The sequence below is a fragment of the Egretta garzetta genome, unplaced genomic scaffold, assembly GCF_000687185.1.
Source record: "Egretta garzetta isolate BGI_Z169 unplaced genomic scaffold, ASM68718v1 scaffold386, whole genome shotgun sequence".
NCBI classification, from domain to species: Eukaryota; Metazoa; Chordata; class Aves; order Pelecaniformes; family Ardeidae; genus Egretta; species Egretta garzetta.
The window spans coordinates 973,312-995,426 of record NW_009260063.1 but is presented as its reverse complement, the minus strand read 5'-3'; the positions used below and the strand labels follow the sequence as shown (position 1 = coordinate 995,426).

At 40.6% G+C, this 22,115-nt stretch overlaps 1 protein-coding gene across 1 annotated transcript; it reads right to left on the bottom strand.

Moving 5' to 3' along the window:
• Positions 1-1,901: 1,901 nt before the first annotated feature.
• On the bottom strand, positions 1,902-21,637 carry CHST15 (carbohydrate sulfotransferase 15). Its single transcript, XM_009641075.2, has 7 exons — positions 20,566-21,637; positions 19,479-19,818; positions 15,471-15,617; positions 10,344-10,500; positions 6,070-6,226; positions 3,292-3,439; positions 1,902-2,092 (listed from the first exon to the last, which is right to left on the bottom strand). The coding sequence occupies exons 1-7, from the start codon at positions 21,151-21,153 to the stop codon at positions 1,902-1,904; spliced, it is 1,728 nt and encodes a 575-aa protein (XP_009639370.1). The 5' UTR covers positions 21,154-21,637.
• Positions 21,638-22,115: the final 478 nt, after the last annotated feature.

Below are 22,115 nucleotides of genomic sequence, written 5' to 3'. Positions count from 1 at the left end.
AGTGTAAATCAACTGTTGATTGAAAATTTTACATTTGCAAACAGTGGTGAATTCATTCTGATTTTCTTATTCATGCTGCCATGATACATTTTTTCTACTAGTAAAATAGTCCATTCTCAGTTCTCTAACCAATTTTGGTCTGCAAGCATTTCTGAACTAGAACTGATCTGTTCTGGTTGTCTACAACTGCTTCCCTAAATTACTTGTGTTAGGCTTTCCAAACACCAGACTGAATCGTTTTTAAACAGTGCAATACCAGTTGGCAAAGGGCCTAGAAAAGGACTTCTGTTACAGAAAATCTCACATGTCATCAATCATATTCACGTGTGAAATGTTCAGGATTCATGAAGTTTTCAGCATTAATTCTCAATTTAGAAACAGAGGAGGTGAATAATATGTCCCTATGGAAGATGACGGTGAATAGTTACCCTTAGCATTTGGAAATGTAGTTGTGAATCCATCAGTAAGATCTATTGTGGGGTCCAATATAAAGGTTGAAAGGGCACGTGAAGCCACTGTGGTCTTTCGATACCTGCTAGCTTGATACCAGCTTCATTTGATCCACTCAACACGCATTCAGGAAAGGAACCATCAGTTTAGCCCTTGAAAGGCAATCAGCAACAGGAAGCATTTTCATTTGTCTCTTAACAAAGTCCCTGGCTTAGGTAGACTACGCTGGCCAGTTCTACCTGCGGGAAGACCGGAGACTGTAGCCGACAATGACCCTAACCAGATGTGTTTGAAATGAAATATTGAATTATGGCACGTTTATCTAAAAATTTGGCCATTTTAGTCAAATAAAAGCTTTCAGACAGTCCAAAGCTTTCAAAATGTTGGGGTTTTTCCTCAAGTCTTTATATCTCAACTTTTTAACTCGATGTTGATATCTTTCCTGAAGAGGGAAGGCACATATTGTGCAACTGATTCCTTAACATATCCTTTCTATGAGGATGCAAGATACTGTGCATCCTGTCCATTTATGCATTTAATAACAAGATTTCATAATGATTTTTAAATGCTTGTTTCTTTGCAATGGAGAAGAGTAATTGTGTATGAACAAACAGGAAACTCCCTAAAAGCTCTCCATGACCAGCAATGGACTTTACATCAAGCCCATTGGTGGCTTCCTGGGAAAATGAGAGTGATATGAATAGATGATATGTATTTGTATTTACATGAACAAAATGTGCAAGAAAATGGATTTGTTATGCCAATCACTGAATGCAGCCTGTTGTTCAGATTTCAATCATCCATTCTTACCTGGAATTTAATTATTTATTTTTTTTTCACAATAACTGTGGCTAGGAAAGTCCATTTATCTTGAAGATATAAATTAGACTTGGAAATTTATGTAAATGCAATTATCTTTTATCTTTGTTTCAGAATTAAGGAAACACAAAAACCTTAGTGCAAGTGAAGACCATTTGTGAATATGCTGACAAAAAGAAACAAAATTTTAGGTTGAATTCAATTAAAAATTTTAATGACTAAATGACATTGATAGTTTGAAAAAATGAATGAATAACATATGTTGAAAATGAGATTATATGCATAATTGTAGGAAACTGATGCTAATTCTGTGTTGCAGCATCTTAGGGAAGGTTAAACTTCAACATCCCCGTGGAGCGTGTAAGACATCATCTTTGTACTAATGCTTTTCCACTCTACTCTTTTGCCGGGGTAAAAGAAGTTGCAATAAACTGATAAGGAAGATGCTTTACATTCTCACACGGAAAATGTGGTGTAACTGTCGTGAAGTGTGCTGACTGAAGGTGAGAGTCTCAGCTCATCAATCGGCTTCTCTTTGGAATGGGAAAAATGTAAATATCCACGCACAAAAATAGAATTTAAAAAAATAAAAACTCCTTTAAGCACTGTATCTGTGGCACTAAATTTACATATTATGTCCTCTTCCATAAAAAAGCATCATCAAAAAGAACTTGTGCCAGTTTTGTATTAAAAGGCCTGTAGAAATCTCTTAAAATCGCCTTTGTTGTTGGTAGCATAGGTCCCAGATTTCTGTCTTCAGGTCGTCTAGTGTTTGATGCAGGACTCTTTGTAATCAGAGCTTCTTGTTTCTCACTTAAAGGTCCTGTGGAAAAATAGAATATTATCTTAAAATATTTCACCAAAAAATGCCCATGCTAAGGAAGACAAATGACTAACTGGGAAGGTTTGCCAAGGGAAGACAAATGGAATTTGTGTTAGCAGCAATGATGTTTCAGAATATTGAATACAGGCTTGGATTAGTAAAATAAATCACTGTTAGTAAATATGGAAATAATACGCTTTCCTTTCACATTAATTAATCATCTCTACAACAAGCAGCATAAATCATTTCTGAGGAAAAAAATTCTTTTCAGAAAACAACTATGGCATTGAATCCAACTTCCTGTCCATTTTGGAGTCACAATTATTTTATGCTATTATTTGACCTTATGATGTGAGTTGTTTAATACCTGGTAGAAACTCCACAAGCCTCACCTATTTTTGCTCATTTTGAGGTTGTCAGTGGGATCAAAGTGGTACACAGGGACAGCGATGCCCCTATTCCAGGACAAAATGTAAGCCCCTGACAATGTACTTCAGCAAGATAAAAACCCACAGACTTCTCCACCGTAAACCATATTCAGGAAGAAGATGCCAAGCTCTTCATCTGTTCAATCTGCTACATTCAAACTTTCTCATCATCTAGACCAGTGTTTGGACCAGCCAGACTATTTTGCAGCCACATTTTCATCCTCTTGCTACTGTCAAATCAACATTGGGCAACATTTTGTCTGCCAGCGTTTCTCCGAGGATTAGCAACAGATGTCTCAATCAACACAGCAAAAACACAGTTTCCCCCATCTCCCCAGCTAGAAACACAACCTTTCATCATACTCAGATTTAGATTCTGGATTGGTGCACGCTGGCAACAGCATGCACACCACGGTAGCACTTCAATTTGATTAAATTGCATGGGACAGCTCTTGCACCTATGTAAGCTCATGACAAACAAGCCCTGACTGCCTTCAGAAGTAGGACTGGCTTCTGTAGGGTAAGATATATCCCTACATTCTGAATGGTTTTGATTTTTTTCTTGATATAGCCTTATTAATATCTTCTAACACCAGCCTTTCTAGGGAAATTTGGGAATTTTAATTTTGCTTGACTCCAGGCAACAAGATTAATGCATCCTTCAAGACAGATTCCCCATGCTTCTGTTTTGTCTCTCAATAAAGCAAAAATGACCTAGAAGAAGAAGAATGATTTGTTGCACTTATCTCAAAACAGCCAGAAGACACCTACCCAAATCCAGAAACTGGAACACCATGTGCATGGTGTATTTCACATTTGATGCATGGTCCTCCAAGCGTAGAACGAGTATCTGATCTTTGTCAAAAACTGTCAGCCAGTCCAAAAGATACACAACGTAGAGCCCAACCTGTAGTCTTACCTGTAAGCACAAAAAAACCCAAAACAAATAAAAATTAATTCATCTTACAGCCTTCTAGCAGTAACAAACCAATACTCACCTGTCTTCTGGGAAAAAATCACAAATATGCACCTATGAGGAACCATGAAAAGACAGTATCTGAACATTTTTTAATCTTCCCCTTGTTTTCAGTGCAGCTTAAGGAAATCTTTGCAAATGGCCTTTCTGCTGGTTAGAGATGTCATTTTACTAAGGGCTTGGCTGTGCACTTGCTGCATCAGCCACAAGTCTGAGTAAAAGCGCTGTACAGAGACAACCACATGCAGAAGGATGCTCGGCCACCTCACCTCCATGCTCCTCCATGCTTGGGATGACCCAACCGTCACGGAGACACTGAGGGCTTTCAGCCCCTGGATGAACAGCAGTGGGAGGGAAGTTGCTAAGTCCTGCCACCTTCTTCAGGCCCTTAGGCTGCTTATTTCACCTTGATTATCAGCTGCACCAGATCATGTTGCCATGAGTAGTACAAACATTCTGATTCAGTGTTAGGAATTAGATTTGGGTGTATTTCCTTTATCCTCTGATTGCAATCATTAGATTTAGATCTAAGCTGCAGTAGCAGTGGCTGCTAGACAGTGTTAATGGTGCGTCGACTGAGTATGCAATGAGAGCACCAGACTATGCTAGACCAGAGATGGGAAGAGGCGGTTTTGCAGCCTGTCCTGACCTAATCTCTGTTTTTCTTCCCTCCTCAATTTTACATAACAAGTTGAAACATAAAAAGGGTAGTCTGGTGTTCTTAAAAGTCCAACCTCCAACTGTGCTTATAAATATTTTTCTAAATCCCTCCGAGGCTCAGAAGAGAGAAACATGAAACCCAACTCATAAGCATCTTTCATAAAAGAGACTTAACATCTTCAAGTCACATTACCACACAGCCAATGGAGTCAGATAACAATAGATTCTTTTGCTTCTTGCACTGACTCGTGGGACCTACATTAATACCTAAATTCCAGTAAAATAAGCCATATTTTGAATTATTGCTAAGTCATTATTATTATAATGTATTAATCTGATGTGTGTCTTTGGCTGCTTATAACATTAAGGCTCCATGTTTAGCAGACTTCTTTATACACATGCTATACATCACCGGGCATCAGTAGAGTTTCCCAGGATGATGTTCTCTCCACAATATCCACATATGGGCTTTCGGTTTGATCCCCCTGGCTCGGCATGCCTTTCTCTGGGTAAGATGCGCTTCAGTGACTCTGAGTGAGGATAAGCTGACAAATGCCCCTTTCTTTCCAGGTTAGCATCTATTGGCAGTGACAAGGTCTAGGACACCTCCTTTGTTCCAGGAATGTATTAACAAATAGCAAAACAAAATTCTTCTGGTGTCGTCACACAATTAGCAACCTAATGAGCTCACCATGGAAAACAATCCCTACCTTCTCAATACACCACGAGCCATGCACATAACAGACTTCAGCAGCTTGGCTGAAGAAGCAGCTAAAAAAGCCAATTGAGGAGCACAGTTAGCATTTGTGTTTTATTACAAACACCTGCTTGTGGCTCTCTGAAAAGAGGCATCCTCTGTTTGTTTTCAAAAGTATCTTCTTCAGAGGGCTGCCTAAGACAACAAATGAAGATTGGTTCTGCACCCTGAGGACGAGGATAAGAGGAAAAATCTTTCCTTCTGGTTCTCTCTCCGCCTTTCTCTCCCCACACTGGAAAAAATGCATTTGTGCAAGCAGATAGCTGGAAAATACCGTGATACTGCCCGGCAGCAGCTCGTGTCCGTGGAGGTCCTGGAGGCTATCATCAAGGGCTAGCAGCTCCAGCCTACCTGCCAAGGCAACTAAGAGGAATGTCTTGTTTGCCCTACTGCTGTGGGGCTCAAGGCTGTGCAATGCACTCTTTACGGTTATTTTATCGAGTGGAGGAGGCAATAACTTCACCCCGGAGACCAAAGAAGGAAGATTTCCCTCTGAGTCCTTTACAGCCTGAGCAAATAAAATAGGATTGAATGGCAAACTGGCCAGATGTGATACTTCAAGTCAATCTCTTCCATATTATTCTACCCCCTCAAGCAAAATCTGAAGTCAGTTCTACACTAAAAATGTGAATTTTGGAATACTGAGCCTGTAACACTTATCCATTTCCCCACCAGAATTTTCTGCATTTCCTTTTTTCATGTTCTGATGCACACAATTTAAAAAAAAAAAAAAAAAAAAAAAGAAAGTTTTTATCTAGTCATTGGTAGCCTTTTCTTGCAAAAGAATACATTATTCTGATTTTGAGGCAATTTCATGCCACAAAGATCCTTGCCAGAGCTACTTTTTGGAGAGATCTGCAAAAAGCTTGTACATTAAACTGTAATCTTCACTAAATGTGCTCTCCATACACTTGCACAATAGAAAAACTGTATTATTACTGCTGGCATTCATCAGGGAACAGGCTGAGGAGACAGCTGAGCCAGTACATCAGTTTTTACATGCTTACATATATATTTATGTCATCCACTTTACAAATGAAAAGGGAGAAAGTTTTATTCCTTGATGCTTATTTGCACAGTATTTCGGTATTTTAATAACCTTGACCCAGTGTACTGTTAAATAAGAAAGGAATCAAATGTTCTTGGAAATACATACGGGCATGGCGTTGTTCAGGGTGTTGTTGTAGACACAGGCTCTCAGTGAGTAATCCAGCATGCAATTTTCAAACAGCTGCAGTGATTCTGCCACTTTTTCATGAAAATCTTCTGCCGATTTATTAGCACTTGCAAAGTACAGATAATCGGAGTACAATCTGCGAATGAGATATGTGTAAGTAAATGGCAGAGGAAATGAAAGAAGATTTATTTATTTATATGACAATGGCAACCAGTTATATGAATCGAGGGAGAGGGTACATGTGTGTAACATTGCCCCACCGACAGCCTGTTCGGCCACTGATGCTCTTTCCATTCGTTTTGATGGGGTTTGGCTCAGAGTAGCACCCACTCCAGGGACTTGCTAAACATCATCCCTGCTTTCAAGGTCAGCATCCCTTGAGAACCTGACCCTAGCAATTGTGCAAGCCAACATTTTCTCCTGAAGGCAAATTTTTCAAATGCATATAATTTAAATGTTTGTTATCTAGAACAGTAGAACTGGTCTCAGCCGACATTGCTACCCCTCTATATTTGGTGCTCCACACTGCCATGGACAGAAACAGTCCTTATCTCAAAAGTTTAAGCTGAAATCAAAATGAACAGAGGGATGGGATGGGTTAGAAAGAGTGATTTTTATGTGATTACCAAGCTGGCCATCATCAAAAATAGGGAAAAGCCTAGATTTCCTAGCTTTTGCAGAAAGCTCCACCTCCAATCCCATATTGTTTCTATGTTGACTTTCTGTCAAAATGTCCCAATTTACAGCATTACTTTAAGCTGAAATACTGCAGCCAGGTGAATGGTTCACATTTGTGATACAGTCTGTAGTGCCGTGTTCCACAAGCAGTCCAGCCTCTACTTTGAGGACAGCAGGACGTCCACCCATGTATGCTGGCAGCGTGCAAGCAAGCAGAGCCCCTGTGTCAGCTGCTGCTGTGAGCAAGAGCCACCAGCAACAGGAATTTCTCTAAGTTACAGCAGAGGAGTATCCCCTCCTTGGACATTCTTCGCACAAGTTTTACAATTGTTTAGTATCACCTAGAAAAGATTATCTTAATTCAAGTCCCTTTGCATGGTAGTGGGGAAACAACCCAAAGCCTACAGGCAATAAAATATCTACTTTAGCATTAATCCCTGAAACCTTGATTAAACTTTTCCAAGATAAACATGGTTCAAAGAGACAACGGAAATGCTCTGACATGGCATAAATACTAGACTGTGAATCATCCACTGAACATGATATTTTAATTTTTCTTTCTTATTACAAACTGTGGCCAGAATGGCAATATTTTGGAGACAGTTTTGTAACACTTGAGAAATCACTTCCCCGAGTGTGTCTGCAGTACAAATATTACACCTCCATAGCACCCACCGCTCAACACAATTCCAGAAATCCTAGATATCGTTCAGCCTCTTTCAAAAAACACAGGTGTCTAAGAAATTACCTAAAAAAATCAATTTCTTTAGGTCTTATTTTATAGCTGCAGTAACCTTTTGTATCACACTTTATTTAATTTTTAATTTCCCTAGATTTTCACAGGTACTTGAAAATTCATCATTTAATTTAGAAAGTTTAGGCCCTAATCCAGCAAAGCACTTGAGCACAGGAATAGCTCCTCTGCACTCATTGTTTATGTTAGTGTTTTGCAAGAATAGGACTTTAATTCCCATATGAAACAAATAAAGACTCTCTGTTCATTTAAAAAGGAATAAAAGGGATACCTTTGTTGCAGGATGCTTTTAATTCAATTTTTTACACACTTTAAAAGAAAAAAAAAAAATCACAGCAAGCTATAGAAGATGAGGTAGAAGCACTCAATGCTCTCTACAGGAGTCACCAACTAAGAAAGACAAAGTTTCTGATTTTTGTCCAGTTCTTCCTAGTCTGCCAAATGCACTTCAGACAGTTTTCTTTATACGAAAAAACTCCATCTCAGAGCAGAGGGAGGGTACCAGGCTTGGACCAGACTGGTCAGGCATCCTATTTCATAGTGATGCCCACCAGTGCTTGAGGACCACAACCACGGCACCACGTGTGTCCTTTCCCCCTGCAATGGCGGCCCTTGGGTCCCTCAGGCTGCACCCATCAAAGAGCCACCCCACCAGCACAGGGTATGAGGATGAGCTGGGGAGAAGCTAAGGGGCAGAGCCAGCCAACTTCAACTAAATTAGGCACACAAGAGTATCTCCTGCTTGCAGAAAAGTGTGTACGTCAACAAGGCTCAAGCTTGCCCAGCTTGTCCCAGGGATGGCAGGACCAACTGCTCCTGGCAGAGCAGGTGAAAAGCTTCTTGCTGGGGGAAATCAGCCAGCAGGCATCACATACAGCATGGGCCCAGCCGTAATTTTATTTGTAAAGGTTTAATATGATTGCTTAGTATTTCTACTCATCCATTAAAATAAACGCATCATTTTAAAGACTTGCTGACATCTTATGGAAAACTACATTCTTGAAGACAAGTTCCCTCTCTGCAGGGCAGTTGAGATTTTCTATATTTCCTTCCATCTGTTTTTAATTCTGGGGACATCTGCCTGGGAATAAAAGCTTTGCCAATTAGGATTTCAGCTGTTCCGGCTACTTGAAGTCATTACCCTCAACCACCATCCATTACAATGAAATAACGATGTCTCTGACACCCACCATCACAAATCTTGATGTCCTCCACCTATCCCCCATTGCGGGATAGACCAGACACAGTGGAGGTTAGATGAGACCCTGTCCCATACGCTGTGCAGCACCCACATCCTCCTGGCTACTGCAAAGTAACTGCTCCGCTGCCCTGCATTGCTGGTGGAGTTGCCCAGGCTGCTCCTTCTACCATGGCTGCTCTTGCTCCTGTAGTTCAGATGAGCTCTCAGCAACAAAGGCATAGGGAATTGTAAACAATAAGAAACCAATTTATCATAAATACAGTCAGGGAGATGAAGCTGACTTTTTATCTCACCCTTATTAAAGCTGGCAAAGAGCTACACCCACATTGCAGAGAGTGGTTAAAGCAACCAGGCTATTCGTCAGTAATTTACACAAGGAAGCCACTTCAGCCAGCTCTCTCGCATAAAATTACCATCTGTTAAATCCTGAGGTCAGGAGATGCCGTTCAAGAGTTGGGAACTGTATTTCCTGACACGGGAGATGGGAAGTGCTCGCACAGCTCTGCCTCTCACCAGTAGCCATGTCCTACTGCCGGGGAAGCTCATCAAGGAGCATCCGCCCCTTCCCGCTGCCAAGTCACCCTGGGCAGCTGCCAGGCCGCGGGGTGCGGGCTGCCTGCACAACCACCCCGTGCCTGCCCTTCTGCCAGTGCCCGGGCTCTCACCATGGCCCAGTCCCCATCAGCAGCAGCATCCCCTTTTGCTGGATGCTTCTGGGGCTTTGCCCTCGAGCACTGACCTAGCCCTAAAATATCCCTAGAGCTACAGAGAGACACAATTCACCCCCCCTTGGTCTGATCCTTTTGGACTCTGCCTCCGTCCCCTCCACCCTCCCCATTACCCTCATCATTATCATCCTCCTTCAGAGGACACAGTGGAAAGAAACGCCCTAGAAATCTGAAGGAAGACTGGAGAGAAAAAGTGAAACGCAAGTGAAAAGAAGGGCATTCGTGGCTTACAGAATGGAGAAGCATTCAAGAACAGCCCACACCTCTGCAAAAGGAGCCCTTTTCCACTACAGACAAAATCAGGAAGACCAAGGATGAACTCCTAAGCAGCTGTTAGCTGTGCAAGCTAAAATAGTCTAGGGAAGCTTTATATGAGTGTTGCACCAAGCATTTTTAAGACTAAAAAACGTTTGTATCATTTGCTGACTCTGGAGCTATTTGCAATCTTTTAGTTATTTGGAACAGTATGCCCCTTGAAGACATAAACCTTGTTATGTAACATGAACTGAAGCATTTCACGGGACCACTTATGCCGAGACATGTAAACGCAGTGCCATACTCAGTCCAGTGAGCCCTGCTGAGAACCAAGGTGTATTAGCTCAAGTAATTGAGTTATATTGCATTTGGCAATGTATAAATTATTTTTTTCAGAGTAGCTCAGGTGTCCATGCATGGCACTCTGTGGCATTTACACTCACATGGCTGTCTTTAAAAAATTATCACAATTATATAAGCCAAAATACACAGAAGAAAACCCCTTGGCAGCTCTCATCATAAACCAAGTAACTCTGTCAAATACCATGTGAACACTTATTTGCATCCAAGAGAGTGAATAAAAATATTATAGTAAGAAAATTTTCTTGTGTACTTTAGCAACGTGATCCTTGCTCACCTTTCAACGGGGTCTCTCAGCATGATGATAAGTTTGGCATTTGGCTGGAAGGCATGGATAAAATCCTGGATTAAGAAGGGAGGCTCTCCTTCAGTACTGTTGTCATAAAAGAAAATCCAAGCGTTGTTGTCCCACATTGTCGAGGCGCTGGCCTCCCCTAAAAATTAAAAGCATCTCTGTAAGTACCTCATTTCATTCTTTGTATTGGAGTGGAAATTGGATGAATTTTGAATTGGTGTACTGTTTAAAAATAACTCCATTAATTTTAACATACAAATTAGTTCTTGCAAATTAATCTGGCTAATGCTCCCCAGAGCCAGAGCAATCCCACTGTCTTGTACCTTTGTGAATTTAGTTTGGTTAAGGCAGGTTTTATGTAATTCCACCTGAAATATAACCATCCACTAACCACACTGCTTCCTCTTAGTGGTTAACACATACAAATATATCTGATTATACAAAAAAAGATGTGGACAGGCTGGAGGGGGTCCAGAGCAGGGCTACCAAGATGATCCGAGGACTCAGAAGCCTTGCATATGAGGATGGGCTGAGAGAGATGGGTTTGTTCAGCCTGGAGAAAAGGAGGCTCAGAGGGGATCTCATCACCACGTATCAGTACCTAAGGGGTAGCTACAAGGAAGATGGAGACTCCCTGTTTGCAAGGAGTCACATGGAAAGGACAAGGGGGAATGGACACAAGTTGCTCTTGGGGACAATCCGATTGGACTTGAGAGAGAAATTTTTCACAACGAGAACAGTCAGCCATTGGAATGATCTCCCCAGGGGAGTGGTTGACTCCACCACACTGGACATTTTTAAGACTCAGCTGGACAGGGTGCTGGGCCATCTTGTCTAGGCTGTGCTCTTGCCCAGAAAGGTTGGACCAGGTGATCCTTGAGGTCCATTCCAACCTGGGATTCTATGATTCTATGATCTGGGCTAGAACAGGCTGCTCAGTGTTTTGGCCCACTCTCCAGTGAGGAGGCATCACTGCCAAAGACCTGCCATGCTCTTTGTAGCACCCCAAGGGTTGGTTTTAATGCTCATGATCTCAGAGAAGTTGCTGACAAATTGCACAATTTGACACAAACTAAAGAAAAAAAGTGGAAACCACCACTCCAGCAGTCAATAGTGTTTAGAACATAAGGAGGAGAGTTGGTGAGAAAATAAGAAATAATAAAAAGAAAATGCACCAACGAGCTGAACTGTGTCGCTGCTGTTTGAAACATCCCTTCCTGAGAATTAACCATTATCAAAGCTTTTTTATATAACTACAATTATTCATGTAGATTAAGTCAAATACAAGTATTTACTAAATATTAGACAAAAGAAAAAGTTTATAGAATAAATAACACTTTTGGTTAAATGCCAGATTCTGACATCCTTACTTTCTGAAGAAGCTCACTCTGCAAGTAATGCTACAGGGAGAAACACAATCAGTAACGTCTCTGCCAGAACAAGGCATATGATGCTTCAGCTGCTAAATAAATGATCTGATATGATGTTTTGAATTGTGTAATCTTCCCTTTTCTTTTTTTTATGTAATACTGGCATTCATGTGGCACACCACTGTTTAATAAAACATATACATAAGCTTTTTGGAAACTTCCACTCTTTGACAGTCTAATGAGAGCTAATTCTTGTTAATGAGGTTTTTTGAATCAAAAGGAATGAGATGAAAAAAAAATGTCATAGGCTTATAGACTTGCACATGATTCCCCCCCCACCACCTTTTTTTTTTCCTCTCCTGGGAAAGTCCAATAAAGATTTTAAAACATGGCCAAAACACAACATGAAGCAGGTGCTGGCTCCAAACTCCAGCTTAACATAATGTGATTCATTAATAAAGTCTGTGAGTTGTTAGAAAACACATTAATCTTCTGTCATGCTCATTTTGCTTGTTTTTGGGAGGAGGAGATCAGGTCCATTGGCTAAAGCCAGGTATCCACAACAGCTCTGCTCTTCCATTCTAAATTAATTAGCCAAACCACTGCCTAATCATCGGTGGGCTTTGACTTGTCAATTAAAACTCAATTAGCCCAGCTCCCACGCTGGATGAAGCAGAAACACAAAAGACTATATATAGGGCAAGAGCTAGCCGTACCACAAAAGTATCCTGCAGTGATTTCTGTGCTATCAGAAGATGGCATAATGCAAATGGTATAATGTAAATGGGTACGAGCACTTGCATACACAGATTTGCAGAATAGTGCACTCCAGGGATGAGAGCGACCTTGGAAAGTCACTGCTACATCCCTATGACAGGAATGGCCAGGCTTAAACTGCTCCCTCAGAATCATTTGCCTAAATCACGTCAAAGATTAAAGTCTATGACCTCATCAAGCCATCTATTCCTCTCTAGAACAGCTTTTATGGTCTCCCCTCATACTTCTGTAGACCTCTGATCATATTTGATGCTCTATTGGATTTATTCCAATTAGCTCATATATAGTGACCAAACCTAAGAACATCTGCTTACACACGTGCTATCTGAACTAAACAAAATCAATGCATTTACACACAAATGGGCAGATTCGCTTAATGTCACAGTCCAGGCCACTCCACAGAAATTTTCTCATCTGAATCAGCTGCCACCACCAAAGCTCTGCAGGCAGCGCACGAGCAAGGGAAGATCACAGGCACACGACCAAATCATGCTAAGGCATTAACAGGGAATCAAGGGGCTGCTCTACTGCAGTCAGTCCAGGATGGCCGGGGTTCAGGAAGGCAAATCTTCCCAAAACAAGATGAGTGTCAAGAATGAAGGGGAGGAGGTGTTAAAATAAAATAATAATGAAAAAAAAAATCATTCTGTCTCTGCTGACCCTTATAATTTTAATTTCTTGAAACAGCCAAAAATACTCCTGACGATTGACAGTGTTCCTTTCTGTTTTACAATACAGATTTAGTATCTGCAAAGAGAGCGAGCCACGCTAAACACGAGATAAATTAATCACTGCTATAGTAATTATGTTAAATTACTGCAGTGCAACCAAAATATATATTAATTTTCTTATGAACTTAAATATCATATGAATTACTGAATTGCCTAAGGAACAGCTATATAATCTCTTTATTCAGTCATTACAGGATTAAAATCATACTGTGTTTTCACAAGACATTCCTCTGGATTTATTCTATTAATGACCACAAATAAACAAGTCCTGCTCTGAATGCCTCAGGCTAGATCAGCGTTGCCCTCTCTGGTTCATCTCTAAGCAGATGTTGGGTTTTTTGGGAAAATGCAATTATTACCCACTAAGTATAACATCCAAAGAAGCTTAAATTTTCAAAATAATGTAACATGATGAAATGTTTATAGGTTTAATTTGATTTTTCTTTCTAGTCATCTGAAATAAGAAAATGGAGGATTCTAAACAAACCTGATATCCATACAGATTCATTTTAGACTAGCTAGCTTTGTTTTGTTTTTCACCAAGGTCATAAAAGACTGACTTAATGAGTATAATCATTCAGGACTTTTCCTGTAAACTTAATAAGAAAAGCGAACATAACCTTAATGATACAAGAAATGAGACTACAGGAAAAAGAAACACAAAGTGAACTCTAGAAAAAGCTGTAACAGGAGGTAAGTAATCAAAGATGTATGTTGCCAATTAGATTAGTGAATTTAATTAGTATAAACACTTCACCCATGAAAGGACAGGAGATATTATTGTAAGTAGGAGGAAAATCTGCAGATGTCCTTGATGGCAACATTTCTTAAGACCCCATCTTGCAAATTGTGCTCCATGTTGAATATTTAGTAAAGTGAATAACAGACTTAAATGGAAGCTGAGAAAGTATTGAACAAATGTGACTATAGCCAAGTCTCTCTTTTTGTCACTGTTTCATCAAGCCAACAATAGGTTAAATTTTTTTTCTTAGAATGAGACAAAAAAAAAAAAAAAAAAGTCTGAGGGTGTGCCCTCTGAGGGCAGGCAGCAAAAATCTTGTCTCTATTTTCTGTAGAATAATGACTTCAGGCCTACTTGAAAAGTCTCTTTTCAACAGGGAACGGTCTCTTGCACAACTAGTGTTCTCACAGAATGTGTCTGGTTTCCCTGGTAAATTTTGAGGTGACGGAGTAAGGCTGATAAAGCTCTCCTCACTTCAGTTTTCTGATTTTAGCAGAGAGCAAAAGTAGAATTCAGAAATTGCTACTGATGTTCCTCGTGGGCACTGTAAAGCAATGACACCATGGACCACAGTGGATGAGCACAGCGGATTGACTGCTGTGTGCCATGGGAAGGATCCCTCCCTAGAGCCCAGTCCTAACCATGGACTTCCATAAGATTCAACACAACAGCATTTCTAAGACATTTTTAACATTAGTCAGGTAATTTAATAACAACTGAAATGGTAAGATTATCTTCGAATACCATCCTGTACTGTGCCTCTAGGTTCTACAAGTGAGAAAAAAATACCGCGCAAGATAGATTCGACTTGACTCTGCATATTCCTGCCCTTGAAACTTGCAGTATCTTTGCTATTAATGAAGCAGCTCAAGGGTTTAACCATTTTTATTTCAGTCCACCATAGGCCACATAGGGATGATGACACAAAAAATGGTGGTCCTTCTTCCTACACGTATCTTACGTTGGAGCTTGAGAAGAGAGGTGCTTGGAGCTGTGTTGCTCTCCTGGAAACTGTCTCCAGCCAGCTACAGGATTTCTGCAGCTCCCGTTGTGTGTTGTAGTATCACAATTAGTGTGTTATCCCAGGCACATTGCTACAGCATTGGAACCTGAAGCTACAATCCTGTGGCTACAGACCTACCCCTCGTAATGAAAACAAAATGAAAGCAATGTTTGAAGGAGTCACCAAGGTCATTCTCTTTTTTTAAAAAAAAGAAAAAAGATTTAATTAAATGCTGATGCTACTCAGATATTTATTCTTTGCTCAGGCATTTTCTGAATGCAATCACAACTTTTTAACAAAGCAAGTGACCACCCTCAAGGAAAAGGCAAGAACTTCTGCACTATCCACGCACACCAGAGAAAACCAACATCAGGGGCTCCATGCTCTGAACCATTCACACCTGGGAAAATGCCCCTCTCATGCCTCAGCCGTGAAAGCTGCCAACCTGGAGCTAGAGGCGTATTTCAGAGGCTCTATTTGCCCTACCAATGATGATGTTGTTCATCTTGCTGCGCTCTTTTGCTGCTTCGCTCTGCAGCACACCCTGAATCTGATGTGCTGCTAAGTCAAACAGATCAAGGTAATCTTCCACTGGGTAGCGATCATGAAATCCATCCCTCAGACGAATGATTCCTAAAAACAGTGAAAAAGAGAGGGGTTAAAAAAAAAAAATAATAATAGCAGGGCAAGAAGAACTGCTGGTGTAAACCAAGACGGGGCTTCATTGACATGGCTGGCACTGAGCCAGCTAACGTCAGCACAAAATTAGACCGATGAAGTGCAACACTCAGATAAAAGTGCCAATAATGAAGTAGCCGAGAATCAAGATACTATATGATTAAGCCATAAATTCACAGCGATAGGAAATATCTTAAGAGTTCTGTTTTATAGGTCCTGCGTGAATAGCTTGCATTTATTTTCTTCTAAATTTAGCTTTTGGAATTAATATAAAAGACCACATTCTGCTTTCATTTGCACCAATATAAATTGAAGTAATATTGGACTCCCACTAGATTTATTGTATTGAGATTGAGAACAGGCTCTGGTGCCAAATATGCAAATCAACATGCATTTATCAATATCAGAAAAGTGGAAAAATCATTCATGTTTTTATCTTTCACAAGTATGACAACAAAGCTCCACAATAGTGTCTTTATTTTCTCTTTTTTTCCTACACTCCAGGGTGCATTCAGTAGCACCTTCTCCCTGCATTTCTCAGCACATTGAGCCACATCTGTGATTTTTAATCTCCTTTTCCCACTCTTCTTTCCAACTCCAGTCTCACTTCTCCACTTCCTGTACATGCTGCCCATGCTTATCTTTGCATTCTTGCTTCTTACCATACCACAAGAGAGTTTCTCAAGCGGGCAGGGGTCAAGGACAGCAGTGGGAAGGCAACCGAGTAGGAGCAAAGCTAAGAGGATAGAGCAGGACTTCTCAGCTCTCCCTTTCCCGTTCCCACAAGGCCAATAATTATCAATTATGTGAGAGGAAAGACCAGCAAGGGAGTTCTTTTGTCCATTCCCTCTCATTTTCCCCTTTAGGAAAGTGGGATTTAATGAGGGCATGCATGGTGCTACAGACTGCTTTGGTTCGTTGCCACCCCACTCATGGGAATAGAAACTGTGGCTAAGAGCCAGGAAAGGGAGACAGTCAAGCTGGGACAAAGTTCTGTAGAGCATCAACCATCCCAGCAGAATGGGAAAGCGGTGATTTGCAAAATGGGGCCTCCCCAGGAGGGTTGTTTAGCTTCAGCTGAAATTAGTCAGTCTCATAAAAATCCACTGAATCAGAGCATGCCATAGAACAGAGACACTTTCTTCTCCAGATAAATGTTACAAACTAAACCAAGTTAATAGCCAGGAGCATAGGAGTCATACCCACTAGCTGGCTCATAAAGGGGGCTGTCTCAGTTTCACTTGTTAGTCTATTTGTCATATTCTCTTTTTTATTTCTTTTTTTCTTCTTTTTTTTTAAAACAGTAACCATTAGCTAATGTACTGATTGGGCATAGAGAAAGGACTGAGCCACCAAGAGCAAAACTTAATCTTCTATTCTCAGTGGCAGACAGATGATGACGTGAAGGTCATCTCAACAGGTCTTCCTCCCATGACATCCCAAGTTCTGCAATCTTTCCCCATTCTTCAGCTTTACAAAATAACTTAAAAAAACATAATTATGCAAAGAAAGCTCTCTTCAAGGATCTGCACTTGGTCCCAGGTGGCTGACCGCAAGATTGTGCAAGTGGAGAGTTTGTGAATGCCAACACAGAGATAGGAATGCATCCTTGTTCTCAAATTCTATGTACTCCAGCCTGATTTCCTGCATTCTTCTGCCTGTTTGGTAGGTCCAGTTCTGAACTTTAGTGAGTCCACTCTTGCTTTAGTGAGTCCAGTCTTGGTTTTAGTGAGGTTGGATGCACTACTTGCTCCAACATTAATTCCAAATATTTATGTTGAGGCTATTGTAGATGTAGAGAACTATGTAGTATAAAGGATTTTAGCCTAACATATCAGTGCAGTTCAGCCAGCACTCTCATGGAAGACACGATTTTCCACAGAAGGTTTTGCTGACGGTCCCTGCATCTACACACCAGAGAACAAGCAGCACGGTGTTCATGCTGGAAGGCGTCCAAGTCTAAAATCCCCTTTCTTCACTGATCTGACTTTTCACCTTCAGGTGAGGAGGTAATTCTTATCATTTGTCTTCAGTCAGCTGCTGACTGTGATAAACGAATGCCTTCTCATGGGACTTTAGGGGGCACCACGATGCTTCTCTTGTTTGACTTTGTAACTAGCCCAGCTCCCCCATTCACACTGCTGCCTCCTAGGAGCGTCTCCTAAACCAGACCAAATTATCTCAAAATCAGAACCGTATTTTCACCACATTGTTTTAACTCTTAGTTTATAACAAACATTTAGAAAATGTCCAAAAAAGTATTTTAGCCCCTTTCTTATGGCATTTGCAAAGGAAGAAAATACAAACTCTAAGAATAGAGCAAAATTATTTCTCTATGAGAAATATGAAATCCTGACTCTGTGGCTGAGCCCTCCTCCTCACTGAGCAGCAAGGATCAAAGCACCCTTCTGCAGGAGCTCAGAGGTTCTTCTGGGCTCCAGGGCACAGGGAAGAGAGCTGGAAACGTCAACACCACATGCAGGCAAAATAAAGAATTTAAGGTATGACCCTGAAATAAATAACAGAAGCAGCACTGCAGGTGCCCCGGTCCCTCAGAAGGTGTCCTTCCTTGCTGTTAGCCATGGCAGTTCTTTAGAAGAGATAGCTTCCCATTTCAAGGAAGCTAGAAAAGCACCAAAGGACAGTAGTGATGCAAAATCCTCATCAAATGATCCACCCCACAGTGCTAGGTTTTCTCTTGTTCCAAAGGCAGTGTCTGCAGTAAAGCAACAGCAAATTGGAAACAGAAATGAAGATAATGTCACCGTAAAACAACCAGTATCTTCTTCCTGGAAATAGTAGTATCACTGAAAAGCCTGTGATCTTTGATACCAAAGTCATACAAAGTGAGGGCATATCAGCACTTAACAGCTAGACCCAGCAGTGGGAGAATCCAGAGCCTGGGTGGATACAGCAAGCATTATTTGCATCTGCATTTAGAGGAAAGCACTAAGCACACAGCAGAGTCAGGAATTGAAACTGGGTCTTCTATGTCTTGTCTACTCCCTAACCACAAGATCGACCTTCCTTGGTGCCGGGGGAAGAGAGAACAAGAAGGACATAAACACTTCAGATGGATAAAATGATGTGCTCAGCCTCACAGCCCTCAGACAACCTTTGAAGATGCAATCACAAGGGGTGGACGCGTCTTGCTCCAGCAACCTCAACTATTCAAGTCTGCCTTCAGAGACGAAGGGTCATTTCATGAAATATTGATGTCACCCAGGAAAAGAGCATCAAAAATATGTGCAGGTTCCTCGGTGTGAGAGAGCCTTCTCATGCAGAGAGCATCTCTACTGTTCAGTACTTGACTAGAGCTGAAGCACTAATGAAGCTCCTACCACAAAGCACTGTTGTATTTATAGAACCATAAGGACCAAAGCCACCCACATTTCAAATACTGACCCATCACTTATTCATGTAAGAAAGGCTTTACAGAATTTCGCAATAGAAAACTATCACTTCTATTCTTTAAATCTCCCATCACAACCTAATTGTTCCTCTTTCTGCTTTTACAAATTGGCAGGGTTGGGTTTATCTACTGGTTTTATTTTTTTCCTAGATTTTCCAAACCACTGCAGATAAACCAGATGAAATGCGTGTTGTCTCAAGATTTAACCCAAAACATCATGAAACAAAAGCAGACTGGAACCTACTGAGCATCCATTGCCCAGATTTCTCAAAACTATTGACTCCAGTGGTTTCAAGGTAAGCCAGTATGGAGCAAATCCATAAACTTCATCCCAAATACATACAAGAAATGCCAAAGTTTAATAGATACAACTTGTCTGAAGACCAGAGGACACGTTTACTCACCAAACCGTTTTCTTGTCCACCAGTGTGGCTCTTTGATTGCTGAGAACCGAACGTCAGGGTGTAGCCTGAGCCGGTCGTACAGATCCGTCGTCCCACACTTGGGCTGGCCAATGATGTAGAAGTGGGGGAGACAGCGCAGGCGGTAGTGTTTGTCCTTATAATGGTACAAGTGGTTCCAAAATACCTTCCTGAGGTAATCAAATATGGTTCGAAAGCGCTTTGAATACAGTGCATAGGAGTTTGTTGCATAAGGATCTGTGGTTGTGTTTCCTCTGTACTCTTCATACCAACAAGGATTCTTGCTATTTGGAAGGAATTTATTAGGAATTACTGAAAACATCTGCAACATAAAGAACAACAATTTAGTCAAGGCAGCAAAAAATTGACAGTTATATTTTTCTAACTTAGCACAGTAAGAGAACATAACAGAAACACTATGTGGACATTTTTAACCCTTATTTTTTTTAACTACAAAGTTGAACTAACTTATTTCTTCTGATGACCCTTGAACCAAATCCTGTACAAACATTTGGGCTGGGAGAGGAGTACATTTAGAAAACCTTTGATTTTAAGGCCAGAAAGGACCTTGATAATCCTCCAACTCCCCTGCAACCCCAAGAATTAAAGTCAAACACATAATACTCAAATCAAATTAACTTCCAGTTTTCAACTCTGAAATACAAGGTTTGCAATGACTGGATTTCCAGGGAGGCATACTGGTAATCAGTTATTAGAAAGGCTCCTTTCTTACATATCATTTAAGGCAACTGGCAAATATAAGTCAGAATGATTTTGCATGAGACAAGGTAAAAATTCAATGAGATTGTACAGCTACTGGAAGACGCCCTGATTTTTTGTTTTGGGTGTCAAGACCATTTATATAACCCATCCATTTTGCCCATGACTCAGAAGGACGTGATCAACTTTTCAGCTGGTGTAAATCAGGAGGCTCTAGATGGTGTACATCATTATATTAACATCTAAGCAGTTGCATTTTTTTTTTTTTAATCTCGGTAAAAGATTGACCCAAAAGACTTTAAATAAGCAAGTATACAGCAGTTTCAGACACATTTTAATTCATACTTACATGTGGCTCTTGTTTCCTCAGCTCTTCTAAATCAGGGTGCTGTCTCGTTATAAACTCTATCTTTGAAGTAATAGTGTCAATAATTAATTTAATGCTTGGATAATCCTTTACGTATGAAATATTCATTTTAGAAGGCTGGTAATGGTCTTTCATGTCACTAAGGCTTTCATTGTCCATTAAGCTTGGATTGCTAGTAAAAGCTCCATAATGGAAGGGAGATGGTATTAACAACAGGCCATGCTTGGCTCCAGTCAGTATGTAGGATGCCATCACTAGAGTCATTATAATCAACCCAAATATTAGGCTGCATAGCTTCCCCTTCCTCAAGCAGAAAAATCCATTCCAGCTTTCACTGTGATCAGTCCTTACTTCCAGAACTGCAAGCAACTTCATCTGCTTGCTATCGGTGTACAAAGGGATCTTATTTTCTCCTTTGCAAACAGGACACTTCTGGTTATTATGATTAGGTCCACGGCATCTGAAACACTGTCTGTGCAAGTCATTTGATAATAAATGTATGCAACAATTAATGCAATACCTCATATTACTACTGTTAAACTCCTGTATTAAAGAGCCAAGCACAGCCATAAAAATGTTGGTGAAGCATATGAGTCATCTTCTGTAAGGCTGAAATGATTTAATTCCTTGAGTGATTCTACGACTATTCAGCAACACAAAAGCACAGGTTCGAACCAGAATAGTTAAAAGCACTCAAAAAGTGACATCTGTCATATAAAGGAAAAAAAAAAAACCAAGAACCAATGCACAAAAATAGATGTACTGTAGATGTGGTTTCAAGAATTTGGCTTAGTGAGAGGAATGTGGTGAAGTAAGAATCAGCTACACAGCTGGCTCAAGTTTTTCCCATTGAACAAAATGAGAAGGAAGAAAAATTGTTGCGTAGCGTGAAAATATGCAAGAAATAAAAATAACTCATTGTCCTCTGATTTATGCTGGAATAGGCAAATATGGGTAGAAATTCCCAGGTATTCTTAAAACAAGCGGGTTCCAAACCAAACCACTGCTAGTAGAAGCTTCATCTTCCCAGAGATGGTTCCAGAGATTTGCATTGTACAACCTAAAAAACCAAAAGCATACGTATAGGTATACACAGAAGAGCAGACATAATACCTACATCCACCTTCATTCAAAGCCATAGCAAAGTACAATCTGCCACAAGTAATTTCACAACTCTGTTTGAAAGATGTCTTTTACTTGCCAAGCATATTAATTACAGCACTCACGATATTAAACCCAGGAAACGTTTGGCTTCGAGTCCACAGCGAGTTGCCCTCTCCTTTCAACCACCCCTCTGCTCACATCAACAAACAGTTGCTGCCACAGGTAACACTACGTGACTCCCCTCAGCTGCTCACTAGCAGATCTTAATCCGCTCTTTAAGTATGGAAGCATCTTTGGACAGTGTCCAGGAACACAGGTTTAAATATTCATGTGCATGGGGACCTTAAATTAACTGTCCAAAAGTGGGGTAGGAACCCAGTTAAGAGGACAAGAAGGGATAAAATAACAGTCTCTTTTCAAGCATATGA

Bases quoted from the DNA above. Each gene is read 5' to 3' on its own strand.
- CHST15 (XM_009641075.2), bottom strand. From the start codon at position 21,153: ATGGCTGTGCTTGGCTCTTTAATACAGGAGTTTAACAGTAGTAATATG. The intron at 19,819-20,565 runs GTAAGTATGAAT...TTTATGTTGCAG, and splicing joins TGAGGAAACAAGAGCCACAT to ATGTTTTCAGTAATTCCTAA. The intron at 2,093-3,291 runs GTAGGTGTCTTC...ATTTTTCCACAG, and splicing joins GTTCCAGTTTCTGGATTTGG to GACCTTTAAGTGAGAAACAA.